This window comes from Bos indicus x Bos taurus, chromosome 21 (genome assembly GCF_003369695.1).
Source record: "Bos indicus x Bos taurus breed Angus x Brahman F1 hybrid chromosome 21, Bos_hybrid_MaternalHap_v2.0, whole genome shotgun sequence".
NCBI classification, from domain to species: Eukaryota; Metazoa; Chordata; class Mammalia; order Artiodactyla; family Bovidae; genus Bos; species Bos indicus x Bos taurus.
The window spans coordinates 56,612,141-56,628,183 of record NC_040096.1 but is presented as its reverse complement, the minus strand read 5'-3'; the positions used below and the strand labels follow the sequence as shown (position 1 = coordinate 56,628,183).

Below are 16,043 nucleotides of genomic sequence, written 5' to 3'. Positions count from 1 at the left end.
ACTAGAAAAGGCCCCTTCACTAGAAAAGGCCCACTTGGCACCCTGGTTGGTAGTATATATGTGTCCATTAAGAATCTACAATGTCTTTTTCTGACCCAGACTTAAATAATAGTCTTGTTCTCTCTGTCTCTGTGTGTCTGTGTGTCTTTTAATGTCCAGGCTTAAATTCTTCCCTGGAAACACAGGAAAGGAAATGTTTGTAGTAGATTTTCCAAACACAAACCTTATTTTTATAATATGGTTATGACAACCATCTCTGTTTTGGTAAAAGTTAGCCTATTACATTTTGCAGTTGAGATTTTGGCGATTTGGAAAAGCCCTGGTTATTGCAAACAGTTAAACTGGACATTTTGTATATACGTTTAGTACTTAAATCAGAATTTTAGGCATTGTACAGACAGGATGAAAACATAAAGCAGATGAATCTGGCTTAACATGTAAGGTTAAGAGAAAACTTCTTTGAGGAAAGGACTTGGGCACTGAGATGTGAAGGGTAAAGAGTTAATATTAATAGGCAGTGCCAATGGAAAAGAGCTTTCCAGGCAGAAGGAAAAACATTTGCAGAGGTCTGCAGTGGGAATTGAGAGTTCAGAAATAAACCATACATTTCTGGTCAATTGATTTTTAACAAAGATTCCAAGAGAATAGTTTTTTCAACACTTTACTACTGGAACAACTAGGTATCCGCACATATAGGAACCTTGGACCCTTACCTCACACCGTTCAGAAAAAGTAACTCAAAGTGGATCATGGACCTACATTTTAGAGTTAAAACTGTGAAACTCTTAGAAGAAAACATAGGAGTAAATCTTTGTGATACTGAGTTTAAGCAGTGGCTTCTTAGACAAGGCAAGAAACATAAGAAAAAATAAATTAGACTCATCAAAATTAAAACTTTTGTGCTTCAAAGGATACTGTCAAGAAAGTGAAATGACTCCCCACAGAGTAGAAGGAAATATTTGCAAGTCATATAGTGGATAAGGAAGCTTGTATCCTGCTGCTACTAGCAAAATGCTGCATAACTCAAAGAGTAGGTTTGTGGAAAGAGGTCAAAGTCTAGTGTTCGGATGTGAATATTTCTTGATTTGAAAAGTTGAGCTCTACTGCAAAGCATTCTCCTTTACTTTTCTTTCAGAATGAAATTTGTAATCTAGCTTGATGTTAATAAGCATCTCTTTTGGCTCAAACTATCCATTTCGGAGGAAACAGGTGTGGACTCCATGGGTCTGCTGAGAGTTCCTTAGTCTAGGAATCCATGGCTCCATGGCATGGTTGATTATGAACAGGGTCTCTCCCTGTTGTAATTTTAGACTTTGCTTTTAATCCTGTTTAGATTCCAAGTGTTCTGCCAAGACTTTACACATTTTGCTTCCTTTTCAAATAACTAAGAATTTAAAAATAAAATAGTCCAAACATCTTTCTAAATCAGTCAGAAGCTATATAGTATCTTGCCTAGTCTGTTAGAACCAGTGATCTGAATTTTTTGCAGTTTACCTCAGGATACTTTGCCCTGGCAGCTGCCTCCTGAGCCATAGTCTTGATTGTGTTAGCTGCTTTCCTTCGTCAGCTCACCAAAAAAGAGTCCAGCCAGGAAAATGGAAAAAGGAAAATCTAAAATTGTCCTTTCCGTTTTTTCCCGTTAAAAAGTGGCTCTGGAAATGTTTCATGCAAGGAAGCAGCGGTGAAAAATCTCTTGTTTGCGCTTCAGCTTCTGAAGAGAATGAAAACCTTTGGTTTCTAAATTTTCTGTTAAAGAATTGATTATTTTATTGGGGGTAAACAATGTGAATTAATGCATACTCTGGCTTCTAGGTAATTTCTATACCAGAAAGCCTAATTCAGTGAACCAAAGAAGAGATGGACGTAATTTAATATTCCTAATTAGAATAAGTACATATATTCAAAATTCAGTAAAGATGTCGTAAATCTCATTATATAGTCATACAGATTATTTTAATCAGTTAATGACTATCTTATTCATGTATTTTAAAACAGATGAGCTCCAACAAGAAATGCTGGATGATGTACAAAAGAAATTGATGAATTTAGTAAATAGCACAGAAGGAAAAGTGGACAAGTATGCTCTGCCTTTTACTTTTATGTATTTTATGGGGATCACTTTTATGGTAAAAACAATTTCTACATGTAAATGTGTGTGTTAAGTTTTTAAAAACCTTTTGTTTTTCTTATATAGTGATGAGTTGCAGGTAGTTTTAATGAGGGGTCAGTAACTTGCCTTCTCTTGGTTTTTAAATATATTTTCCCAGCTTAAGATTCTTTTTCTTAAGACCATATGGAAGAGATCACCGCAGTACGAAGTACTTCGAAAATATGAAGTTTATTCTTACCATTCTTTTTTGTTCTCTTTATTGCCCTTAAGTGGACGTATCTTGCTCAAATGCATTAGGTGTGAAACCTAAGTATGTAGTATGTATCTTAACATTTTAAAGATTTAGATATTATTAGCAAGTTTTTAATAAATGTGAATGAATGGGGAAATATAAGCATAACCATTAAGCACAAGAACTGTCCATCACCATTTAGGATAGGGAGGAGAGAGAAATCTGAAACGTCTCCTTATAATATCAACCTAAGCAGGCACTGAAAATTACTAATGAAGCACCAATCTCAGTTGATTATTTGATTGAAGAAAGTGGGTGGCTTGTTAAGCGATGTTTTTAAAGGGGCACATTTTGAGTTGTTGGTGATGTTCCTTAATTAGACTTGTCAAGATTTTGTTAAAGCTACTTTAAAATATTTTATTGTTTAGTGTTCTTTGTAATTAAGTGCTGTTTAAGTATAATTAAATATTTGTATGTTCATTATTTATTGTTTGGGTACACTGGATATTGAGACAACTGGCAAGTTAGCTTGTACTGTTTCTGCCTTCATTTTCAGAGTCCTGATGAGAAACCTCTTCACTGGACACTTCCACACACCAAAACATCAGCGTCATGAAGTGTTACGATTAATGGGAAGCATTCTAGGCATCAAAAAGGAGGAAATGGATCAGGTAACTGAACATTGAATGCCATTCTGAATATAACTAGAATACTTGGCATCATATAAAAGAATCTCAGTATATTTATAACTAAAATACTTGGCATCATATAAACATTTTTTCCCCTGTGTTTTATATAACTTTTGCTGAATACAATAATGTAGAAATGGAATCATTTTATATTACGGAGAAGATTTGTGCAGTTTGTATAATATTAGCTTAAATGTTTCATAACTTTAAGTCACCATTCGTATCAGAATGCTGAAAGTTTGAGAGATGACAGCCCTCGGGTTTTATTTGAGATAGTGCTGGGATGGCATTTCAGTGTATATATAGCTTCCGTCAGTAGGAAACTGGGAAATGGACTTGAAAAGCATGAGTTACTGCCATCTGAAATCATGTAAAAATGCTTCTGTTTTCTTTTCTTGTATTGATCATACTTTCCTCTTTTAAAATAATCTTTCAGTTGTTGACTGAAGACCAGGGTGGTGTTACCAGGTGGATGACTGGGTGGCTTGGAGGAGGATCGAAGAGTGTTCCCAGCACACCTCTGAGACCAAGTCAGCAGTCTCTGCTTAATAGTGTAAGAGTCGGCTTTGTTCTGGCCAAATAGGAGTAGTGACATCGTTGTGCCTCACATGCATTTGCAAAGAATTAGACTTCTTTTTCAGGTTGTTTTATACAGCCCTGTTACTTTGGAGTTGTGGAAACTGGGATCCAAAGAGGTGATTAGCTTACGGATAGAAAGCTAGATTTAATAGTTTTATTGCATATAGGTTTTATTTTAACATTTTGTTTACATGATACTTTTATTTTTCAAAATATTAACTGTTCCTTCCTTTGTTTTTGATCGTACTGCTATCAGCACATAATCATTTGTCTCTTACTACTAAATTATTAGATTCTCAAAGACAGAGGCTCTGTTTTATGCCTGTATGTATCTATATAGTCACTGAGCCAATTGAATGCTTATTGAGCACTTGCTGTGTGTCAGACTGTTTTGAGCATGGAGAGTGCAAGCTACGCACCAGATAGATGAAGTGCTTTTCTTCAGAAAACTGACATTTCGGTCGGAGGTAGCAGTTAATTAACATGAAAACATGATCCCTGGTATACAGTAGGCTTCAAATGAGTATTAATTGAATTGAGTACCACTGTGAGTTAGAATGTGGAGTTTACTTCTTTATTTTATGTATTTATTTATTTGTTTATTTTTAACTAAAGAGGAAACTGAGGCTAGGTGACTTACCTGAAGCTGGTGAGAGATAGAACTCTTAAATTGAGTGGCATAAAATTGAAAGGAAAGTTCTACACTACATTATTTTAATCTGATAATAATATTACTGGTGACCTTTTACTGTACTCATTGATTGGGTGCTACTGTAGAAAAACGCGATTATTTGATGCTTGTTTTCTGTTGATACCTGTGTATCAGTTAGAGTAGTAACACTTTTAATTGTTCATAAGGCTTGTTTATAAAGAAATGATTCAGATAGCATGACTAGTTTTTAATATGAATTAGAATAGCTGGTACAGTTTCTTGGTTGTAGTGATATAATTTTATTATCTGCCTAATATATCCAAAATGTTTCTTCTTAGTCTTTTTCAGAACTTTTTGTTAAATTTCTAGAAACAGAATCTCATCCATCTGTTCCACCACCCAAGCTTTCTGTTCATGATATGAAACCTCTAGATTCACCAGGAAGGAGAAAACCAGATACAAGTACACCAGAAAGTTTTAAAGGTAAAATCAGATACTTATTTTCTTTTCTACAATTTAAAAAGTTGATGATTCATGATTATGTTTTACAGTGATACTAACGGAAGTTTTAGTGTTTTTGAAAATGTGCAACAATTTCTTCCAAACTTCCAGTAAGGCATTAGATTTTGGCTTCATATGTATATTCTTATTGCAAGCTGATATTTAATTAGCTTAGGTTAATTTGAGCAACATGAAATATTTTCCCTTTATATATTGGAATAATTCTCTCTGCATAAGCCACATTGAATTATTCTTGGGAGTGCTTGATGGATCTGGTAAACCGCTGTTCACCCATTTTCCTTTCTCACTAATAGTGCTTATTGCTAATCAGTTAGAATTGTGGTTTATATAGTTAGAGAAAGACTTTTTTCCATGTGGTAATCTGAGTATTACACTCAGTAACCAGAGTTGGTATGTTAATAATATTTACAAGCACAGTTTAGTAAACTAGCTCAGACATCCAAGAACACTGTGAAGAGTTCGTAAGTGTTGAAAGGCCTGCCTGGAAGCAGATGGTTTGGCGGTTCTACAATATGTGGACGTAGTTTTCTGCCCTACTAGGTTGTAGGATCTTATTTGTGCTGTTCATATCCCCCGTGCTGGCATGCAGTGCAGTCTTGAGTTCAGATTGAAGTGTAATGTGTTAGACTCTGCTCACGTGCTCGTGCGTGTTCAGTCGCTTAGTTGTGTCTGACTCTTTGCGAGCCAGCGGACTGCAGCCCTTCAGGCTCCCCTGTCCATGGGATTTCCCCCTGGAGTGGGTTTCCATTCCCATCTCCAGGGAATATTCCCAACCCAGGGATCAAACCCAGGTCTCCTACATTGCAGGTGGATTCTTTACAGTCTGAGCCACTAGGAAAGCCCTTTAGACTCTGTACAGATTCTTTATTGGAAGGGCTATATGTTTTATCTCGGAGAAGGCAATGGCACCCCACTCTAGTACTCTTGCCTGGAAAATCCCATGGACAGAGGAGCCTGGTAGGCTGCAGTCCATGGGGTCGCTAAGAGTCGGACACGACTGAGCGACTTCACTTTCACTTTTCACTTTCATATATTGGAGAAGGAAATGGCAACCCACTCCAGTGTTCTTGCCTGGAGAATCCCAGGGACAGGGGAGCCTGGTGGGCTGCTGTCTGTGGGGTCACACAGAGTCGGACACGACTGAAGTGACGTAGCATAGCATAGCATAGCATATGTTTTATCTGAAATCTTCATATTTTAATAGACTAACATGTTTGCTAGCTGGACTGTAAAGGTACATATTATATACTCTCAAGTTTATGTCACTTGCTCAGTACTTAAATTTGGATAAAATACTGAATTTATATTCTGAAATTTTAAGAACTTCTTTAGTCCTTCTCTCAGCTCTCAGAAGTCGCTCAGTTGTGTCCAACTCTTTGTGACCCCGGGATTGTAGCCTACCAGGCTCCTCCATCCATGGGATTTTCCAGGCAAGAGTACTGAAGTGGGCTGCCATTTCCTTCTCCAGGGGATCTTCTCAACCCAGGCATCGAACCCGGGTCACCTGCATTGCAGACAGACGCTTTACTGTCTGAGCCACCAGGGAAGCCTTCTTTAGTCCTTACTTAGATGAATGTTTCTATTTTCCTGAACTTTTATAGAAAGTGAAAGTAGTAAAATTATTTTAGGTAAAAGCTTTGTCTACTAAATTTAGGCTTTAGAAAAGTCTTAACTTTAATGTGTAGACTATACTAAAAACAGTTTTTTCTTGTTATACTAGGTTTCATTTTTCCTTTAATAGTTTCTGGCTGTGCTGTGTCTTCATTGCTGCAGGCTTGTCTCTGGTTGCAGCAAGCAGGGGCTACTCTTTGTTGCCATGCGTGGGCTTCTCATTGCAGTGGCTTCTTCTATTGTGGAGCGCAGGCTCTAGGGCCCACGGGCTTCAGTAGTTGCGGCTTCTGGGCTCTGGAGCACGGGCTCAATAGTTGTGGCTCATGGACTTAGTTGCTGCAAGGCATGTGGGATCGTCCCGGGCCAGAAATCTAACCCATGTCTCCTGCATTGGTAGGTGGATTCTTTACCACTAAGCCACCAGGGAAACCCCAGTTTTAGCATCTTTCAAGATTCTAAAATTTATTTTGGCAGGGTCTCCCTTCCCCCCTCTCCTCCCCCTGCCCTTCCCCTTATTTCCTCTCCTTTTCTTTTGTACACCTCCCCACTTCAGTTATCAAGTCACATGCCCAGCTTGATTTGTGTTGCTCAGAGACAAAAGCCAGAGCTTACCATGTAGCTATTTCAAAGTTTGGGAAATTGTCATTCACAGGAAAAAGTACAGCTTGCGGACCCAAGGGTGCTCAGTGATAAGTAGCTTTGATACATTTGTCTCAGTGCTTCCTTTGTTTTAGAGGCCTCTTTTATTTTAGTTTCCCATCACTGAAGAGGGTGTCTTTGAGGGGTTGCTTGTCTCTGAACAAAGAAGTTGTTAATGACCTTGGGTAATAAAGCAGAATTCTGTCCACTAAGACTTTAGGGCATAAACTAGGTGCTGTTCCAGTAAAAACTTAATTGTTCAGCCTGACTTCACAGAAGAATAATCTAATGAGAATTGTTTTCAAACCTTTGAATGTCTAAAAGATGACCGTTTAATGTGATGCATACATTGCTTTTTGTTTTGGTAAATTAATATTAAATATGATTGTTAGTATAATATGGATGCCAATTTTTTTCAGGACCATTTTAATTATTTGGGCAAAACAAGTTCTCAAGTCCTCCCATCTTTCAAATGGTTAGATAAAATTTGCCTGGTGACATAGGAAACACTTTTTAGAAAACTGTTGTTACAGTAAATGACATTAATCCCCAGAACTGGGAAGCTCCCTGTATGGTTCAAATGGCTCACTCCCCAGAGAGTATCTTTGCCTGTGTAATCCCCTTCCTCTTCTTTGTCCCCTCTAGGTGCACAGGTCTCTATCTGATTGCATCTCTCCTTCCCTACCTCATTCCATATAGATGGGAATTCCCTGGTGGCTCAGATGGTAAAGAATCTTCCTGCAGTATAGGACACTGGGGTTCAATCCTTGGGTCGAGAAGATCCCTGGAGAAGGGAATGGCAACCCACTCCAGTGTTCTTGCCTGAAGATTTCATAGACAGAGGAGCCTGGTGGGCTAAGTCTGTGGGATCACAAAGAATCAGACACAATTGAGCAATTACCCCTTTCAGCACACAATACAACACACATAACTGGTATTAAGTATAAGACAGCAATAGTAATGCGTTTAATAATATTAGCTCTACATACAAATATTTCTCTCTCCCATTCCTTTCTCTTATTTATTGCTTCTTTATTTCACCTTGTGTGTTTCATAGACCCTGCTTATCAGATCCAGAACCTAGCAGCGTTTAAGTTAAATTTATTTGGGGGCCAAATCTCAGAACCTAAAACACATGTATACCAGTGACCAGATAATATGTGGGAGACTAAATCATCCTTGTTTTGTCATCTAGATACAGCGGAATTCAGGGCTGGTAGAAGAACAGATGTGAATCCATTCCTGGCTCCCCGCTCTGCAGCTGTGCCTCTCCTTAACCCAGCTGGACTTGGACCTGGCGGACCTGGGCATCTCCTTTTGAAACCCATCTCAGACGTTCTGCCCACGTTTACGCCTTTGCCGGTGTCGCCTGACAACAGTGCTGGAGTTGTGCTGAAAGACCTTTTAAAGCAATAGATTATTCTCAAGCCAGAGCTGACATATATCGCACTTTAAAGAAACAAACCGTCAACACTATGTACATACTTTATCACTAAGTGGCCTTTTGGAAGAAGTCATGTATTTGTTTGCAGTTATACTTTCTCTAAGTTTAAACTAATATTCTTAATGCTTTTAGAAATCGCAAGAGTTAAAGGAGGAAGTGTTTGCTATCTTATCTCCTTTTTTCCCCCTGTCTCATTTGACCTAACTTAAGCTAGAAACATTCTTTTTAATTTTAATTTACAAAAGTAAGAAAAATAAAAAGAAAGACAAAAATACTAGTAGCTATATATCAGTTCTTTCCTTTTCAAGCTCATTTAAACTAGAGGCGTATAGTTATCTTTTAAAGATAATCAGTAGATTTACCAAAAAAGGGGGGGGGAGAAGAAAATAGTAGTGGCTTATCCACATAGTGTAAAAATTGATCTAAAGCATATTACTTATCTTTAGGCCAAGAACAGGGTTGTCCCTGGGAGGTGACGGTGTCCTGAGGTAGAAGGCGTGTTGTTTAGCTCTCTGCAGCTTCATCGTGTGTGTAGACTGAGCACAGAGAGCACACAGTTTCGTCCGGGATCCCCCTGCCCGCCTTTCACAGTCATAGCCGCCGTCTTCCCTCCCGGCTCCTGACCTTCTGGCACCCCTCACAATGCTCCTCTGTAATTTTGTCACTTCAAGAGTGCCATTCACTGGAATCGTGAAGTGTAACCTTTGGAGATGGCCTTTTTTCACTAACCATAATTCCCTTGAGATCCTTCTACGTTGCTGAACCTATCAGATGCTTCTTCCTTTTCACTGTTAAGTACATGTTGTCACTGTATGGTTTTGCTTTAAGAGCTAAAGTGTCTCATTAAAGATAACCATCTTAAAACAAAATGTTTCCACAACCCTACTCACAACTTTGATCTAAGTGTTAAATTGTACAGCTGCATTTACAGAACTATAATCAGCAATATCCCTAGATACACCACCTCCTGCCTCTATCCGAGGTGTTGACGTGAGAGGGACGGCCACCCAGGGGTCGTCCGTCATCTTCACAGTCACCAGGGCAGTGAGTTACTTGGGCAGCACCAGCACCGGGTGTTTGGAACTTAACGGTGAGGGAATATCCCTTTAATTCTTTTATAAACCCCTCATAAAAATCCTGACTTGGAATTTAGTTATATCAGGATGTTCATGTTTGTATTAGTTGCTGAAGTTGTACATTTAAAGACATTTCTTTGCAAATTTTGTAAATTTCGATATGCCTTTAAAATAGAAACATCTGTATAATAAGGAAAGATGAAAATGATACTAATCCAAATATGTAAATAGGCCTGGCTCTGGCCAGGGCTAAATTTGGTCGTTTGTAAATTTTGCTGTGATTAACTGTATACTTTGTACTGTATTTAGAGGATTGGAAGTCATTATGTGTTGCTAGACAAAGCTTGTTTTTCTGGAAAATCTAGTAACTTAGACATTGCTGCTTCAGAACGTCCCCTGTCTCCTTGGCTAACTTATTTATATTGCCATTCTTTATTTAGTATACTTTAAAGGAAGTTGTCATACCAGTTCTATATTAGAACTATCAAACTGCCTCCTGTCTGTTTTGTCCACTATTATTTCTCTATGAAATGATTATTCTTAGATTTTATAAGGTCCTTTCAAAGATACTTTCACTGACTATCCTAAATTATTTGCTGCTTGCCATTGAATTTTCATTTCAGTGTGGAGCATCTGAAATAAAAGTTTCTCAGTTTAAAAAAAAAAAGAAAAGACAACGTGATCCTTTATTTTGAAGGAATATAATAACAGAAAAAAATTTCCTCTTTTAATTTGGAAAGGAGATGCATGGTGGGTATAAGTAGCATGTCATCATATTTAAATACCTTTTATGATATTTTCAGTATTTCCTTTCTTGCTTCCAAACAGCCTATCCCCGCTCACCCCATAGTTTAACAGAAGTTGGAAAGCTGTTATGGGTGGATTGCATATCTAAACATCCCAACATGACCTTACATGGCTGCTATTTTTAAAAGTATGTGACCTTGTCCTAATGCTGTAGTATCTAACGTTTCAATTGTATCATCATCGAAACTATAGCTCACTGGTATGCATACTAAGTGTTTGTTGATCCAAACCAGACATAACTCATCTACTTTTCTGAATTAAGTTGTGTCAGAGATGAACCATCTGCTCAAGGAATCTTCTTAGTAATCATATAGTGATGAAGCATATAATTCTGATGTTAGCAGTTGGATATTGCTAATGCTAATTTTATTGCAGTACTTTAACTACAGTAATTTTACTGTTTATTCCTCTAGAAACTTACTAAAATTTGTGGTTGCATTTTACCATCGCTGCCACAGTTTTCCACAACATTCCTAATGGTTTTCAACTGCTTTATTGTAGTAGAAAATTCATCCAGCCGTTGGATTTGATTTTAGTATAATACTGTATTTCATGGTTATTTTTTAGTTCCTGCCATTATTGAGTTAAAAACTAAACAACAAAAACATGGGGGAAGAAGATTGACTTTCTTAAAACCATCCAATTAAATATTAAATATCCCCCTCAAATAAAGCATCTAGTTTATTTTAACCTTTTAATGGACAGTTGAAAGGAGGGAAAAGTCAAAATACTTTGCCAATCAGTAGATGGGAAACAAAACAACAGTGCTTCAGGAACAAGAGAGAAATAAGAATTGTTGATAAAGCACTATTAAGTATCATACTTAGGGCATATTAATTTTATTTTTAAGGCTAATCAAGTTTTTCATATAAGAAAGTATTAAAACATCTTCCATTAATAAAAATTAATCTTTAATTTTGTAAACATCAAGTATAACATTTATATATTCCTATGGAAAAAACTTCCGTGGAAAAAATAATGGTACTTGTAGTGATCTGACATTTGTGATTATTTGCCAGTCTTTACTTTCTAACCTATTAAGGTTTCTCTAGTTAAAATTGATAAGTTGTCTTTTGACTTTTAGGGAAATATCTTATGGAATATTTACAGTCCAACCTTAATACTGGCTTGTATTTTATGGAACTAAAGTCAGTGCATTTCTGAATTTCTCAGGAGCACTGCAAGGCAGAAAAACTAGTCCAAATAAAAATGATATATGTAAACTGGCAATGTCTTCATCCACAATAAAAAAAAAAAAAAACTTTTAGCAAACAGCTGCTGACTTTTTCTTTAGAAGGGGGAGAAATGACTTACACATGTTGTTTATAGCAGCAGTTGATGAACTACTGAAGCTAATATCTTCAAGTGTTCACCGGATGTCTGCTGTTAGGGTAGTGTTTGAGCTTTGGAAATGTTAACTATGAACAGTTTAATAGATGCTCAAGGTTATGTGTGCGAAGAGGATCTGAGAGGTTTTAGCCAGGCCTTTTTTCCCCAGAGGTGATAGTATGCATCAGTGGGCTCGTGGTTTTTCTGCAAAATGATCGGCTATGTACTCAGTTTTTCTTAGATGTGGAACTTGGTTTTTTGGTTCGTTTGGTTTTTTGGCTGCACTTTGTAACTAGCAGGATCCTAGTTCCTTGACCAGGGATTGAACCCCTGCCCCTTCTGTTGGCAGCTTGGAGTCTTAACCATTAGACCACCAAGGAAGTCCCAGAACTTGTATATTTTTAACTATTCATGTGGTAGGATTGGAAGGAACATGAGTTTTAAAGTTGAGAGATGGATTGGAGTACAGATTTTGAACCTTTCTGTGTGACCTGTAACAAACTACTTTCACTGTGTAACTGATTTTTCTTGTCTCTAAAATAATGCCCACTATTCAACTTAAGGGGTTATAAGGAGCAAATGACCTGTTCATTGATTTCCTGTTGTTCAGTCACCAAGTCATGTCTGACTCTGCGACCCCATAGACTACAGCACACCAGGTTCCTGTGTCCTTCACTGTCTCTCCGAGTTCGCTCAAATTCATGCCCATTGAGTCAGTCAGTCAATAATTGAGTTATCTAACAAACTCATCCCCTGCCTCCCCCTCCTCCTTTTGCCTTCAGTCTTTCCCAGCATCAGAGTCTTTACCAATGAGTCGACTCTTGGCATCAGGTGGCCGAAGTAGTGGAGGTTCAGCAATAGTCCTTCCAATGAATATTCTGCGTTGATTTCCTTTAGGATTGACTGGTTTGATCTCTTTGCAGTCCAAGGAACTCTCAAGAGTCTTCTCCAGCACCACAATTTGAAAGCATCAATTCTTTGGAGCTCAGCCGTCTTTATGGTCCAACTCTCGCATCTGTACATAACTACTGAAAAAAACCATAAGCTTTGACTATACACATCTTTGTTGGCAAAGTGATGTCTGTGCTTTTCAATATGATGCCTAGGATTTGTCATAGCTTTTCTTCCAGGGAGCAGGCATCTTAATTTCACGGCTTCAGTTACCATCCACTGTGATTTTGGAGCCCAAGAAAAGAAAATATGTCACTGCTTCCACTTTTCCCCCTTCTATTTACCATGAAGTGACAGGATCAGATGCTATGATCTTAGTTGTTTGTTTGTTTGTTTTTTATGTTGAGTTTCAAGCCAACTTTTTCAGTCCCCTCTTTCACCTTCATCAAGAGGTTCTTTAGTTCCTCTTCACTTTCTGCGATTAGAGTGGTATCATCTGCATATCTGAAGTTGATATTTCTCCCACTAATCTTGATTCCAGCTTGTGATTCATCCAGCCCAGCATTTTGCATGATGTACTGTGCATATATGTTAAGGATGGTGGAGTATACAGCCTTGTCATACTCCTTTCCCAGTTGGGAACGAGCCATTCTATGCCTCGTTCTATCTGTTGCTTCTTGACCTGGGTACAAATTTCTCAGGAGACAGGTAAGGTGGTCTTGGTACTCCCATCTCTTTAAAAATTTTCCAGTTTATTGTGACCCATACACTAAAGTCAAAGGCTTTAGTGTAGTCAATGAAGCAGACACAGATGTTTTTCTGGAATTCCCTTGCTTTTTCTCTGATCCAACAGATGTTCACAATTTGATTTCTGGTTCCTCGGCCTCTTTGAAAGCCAGCTTGTACATCTGAAAGTTCTCCTTTCATTTACTGCTAAAGCCTAGTTTGAAGGATTTTGAGCATAACCTTGCTAGCATGTGAAATGAGCCCAATTGTATGGTAGTTTGAATATTCTTTGGTATTGCCCTTCTCTGGGATTGGAATGAAAACTGACCTTTTCCAATCCTATGGCCACTGCTGAGTTTTCCAAATTTGCTGGCATATTGAGTGCAGCACTTTCACAGCATCATCTTTTTAGGATGTGAAATAGCTCAGCTGGAATTCCATCACCTCCACTAGTTTTCGTAGTGATGCTTCCTAAGGCCCACTTGACTTCACACTCTAGGATGTCTGGCTCTAGGTGAGTGACCGCACCATCATGGTTGCTTGGGTCATTAAGACTTTTTTTGTGTAGTTCTGCTATGTATTCCTGCCACCTCTTTTTAATCTCTTCTGCTTCTGTTACCTCCTTACCATTTCTGTCTTTTATCCTGCCCATCCTTGCATGAAATGTTCCCTTGATATCTCCCATTGAAGCGATCTCTAGTCTTTCCCGTTCTATTGTTTTCCTCTATTTCTTTGCATTGTTCATTTAAGAAGGTTTCTTATTTCCCCTCTATTCTTTGGAAGTTGGCATTCAGTTTGGTATCTTTCCCTTTCTTCCTTGCCTTTCACCTCTCTTCTTTTCTCAGCTATTTGTAAGGCCTCTTTAGACAACCACTTTGCCTTCTTGCATTTCTTTTTCTTTGGGATGATGAGGTCACTGCCTCCTGTAAAGTGCTACGAATCTCTGTCTGTAGTTCTTCAGGCACTGTCTACCAGATCTAATCCCTTGAATCTATTCATCACCTCTACCGTATAATCATAAGGGATTTGATTTAGGTCATACCTGAATGGCCTAGTGGTTTTCCCTACTTTCTTCAATTTAAGTCTGAATTTTGCAATAAGGAGCTCATGATCTGAGCCACAATCAACTCCAGGTCTTGTTTTTGCTGACTCTCTAGAACTTCTTCACCTTTGGCTACAAAGAATATAATCAGTCTAATTTCGGTATTGACCATCTGGTGATGTGTATGTATGGAGTTGTGTTGTTGGAAGAGGGTGTGTGCTATGACCAGTGGGTTCTCTTAACAAAACTCTGTTAGCCTTTGCCCTGGTTCATTTTATACTCCCAAGGCCAATCTTGCCTGTTACTTCAGGTATCTTGACTTCCTACTTTTGTATTCCAATCCCCTGTGATGAAAAGGACATCTTTTTTTGGTGTTAGTTCTGGAAGGTCTTATAGGTCTTCATAGAACTGGTCAACTTAAGCTTCTTCAGCATCAGTGGTTGGGGCATAGACTTGGATTACTGTGATGTTGAATGGTTTGCCTTAGAAACAAACTGAGATGCTATATTTCACAAAATTACAGTACTTGAACAGCTTCATCTTTTAAGATTTTAAATAGCTCAACAGGAATTCCGTGACCTCCACTAGCTTTCTTCATAGTAATGCTTCTCTAAGGCCCACTTGACTTCACAATCCAGCATGTTCATTCATAATATCTATTAAATGAATAAATGTATCACTAGTGGAAATGCCTACTAAAGTCTGTAGTTCTACACAGATGTTAGAAGTTGTGATAATCACTGCCAAAAAGTGGGTAAGAATGTCAGGGATGGGGGTGTTACTAAATCCAAGTGTTGTTTCTAGAAGGTAAGGAGAGGTGAAAAGCGTGAAGTGCTTGTTGCTCTGATGGGATACGTTGTAAGAAGAATCAGATTTAGGAACTGGCTCAGGAAGTTGTTGGTTTTGACTTAGAGACGTGATGGTGGAATGGTGGGAACAAAAGCCATGTTAAGTAGGTTGAGTACGTGCTGAGCAAGTGATAATGGTGTTTATAGGCAACTCTTCTGAGAAATCAGGTTAGGAAAGGGGATAATGGGAGAGGAAAGTAGGGTGGAGGGAGTTGTTAGCTGGGAGATTTGAACATCTGTCAGTGCTTTTGGGAAGGACACATAGATAAAAAACAGTTCTTGCCCAAACCCATTCTACTGGAATACCAATTATTACTAACTTGAACCTTGTTTTCCTATCCTTGGGATTTAGGTCACGGGAATATATATCATATATCTGAGAGTTTTATGGCATGTTATTATTATAATTTAATACATCCAGTAAATTATTAGTCCATTATAATTACAACAATATTTGTTTTGGAGATAGAGAAAAATTCAAGAATGCTCATAAATGCATCCCCCCTTAAGGCAAATATTTGAACCCTTAGTTGGTTTTCTGCCTTGGCTATTGCTGTGTATCTGCCTTTTAGCCCTTCTTGGGTTGAGAAATTAATACTTTGCACTATAAAGATATTTTGACTGTGATCATTTTCAGCTGTGACTTTTTTTTTTTACAAACATACTCTCCTTTTCACCTCTGATATTCTTAGACTTGAGTGAACTGTTTTTGACGCTCAAGAATTAAATCTCAGTGATTGAAAATACTTGTGAACATAATGTAACTTAAGAGTTTGGTAAAGTTGTTTTCTAGATATACTTGGACTGTTAAAAATGTAAGACACATGATTTTATTTTGTAAACCAT

General features: G+C 37.9%; 1 protein-coding gene across 3 annotated transcripts in view; it reads left to right on the top strand.

Moving 5' to 3' along the window:
• TRIP11 (thyroid hormone receptor interactor 11) overlaps positions 1-11,588 on the top strand; it is a 70,295-nt gene extending 58,707 nt beyond the window's left edge. For 2 of the 3 annotated variants that reach the window (XM_027521895.1, XM_027521896.1), the window contains 5 exons: positions 1,996-2,077; positions 2,899-3,013; positions 3,468-3,584; positions 4,601-4,745; positions 8,230-10,048. In XM_027521895.1, the coding sequence (XP_027377696.1) occupies positions 1,996-2,077; positions 2,899-3,013; positions 3,468-3,584; positions 4,601-4,745; positions 8,230-8,450 (680 nt within the window). In that variant the 3' untranslated portion in view covers positions 8,451-10,048. Of the gene's footprint in view, positions 1-1,995; positions 2,078-2,898; positions 3,014-3,467; positions 3,585-4,600; positions 4,746-8,229 lie in introns of all 3 variants that reach the window. The other variant, XM_027521894.1, reaches the window with a different exon arrangement.
• Positions 11,589-16,043: the final 4,455 nt, after the last annotated feature.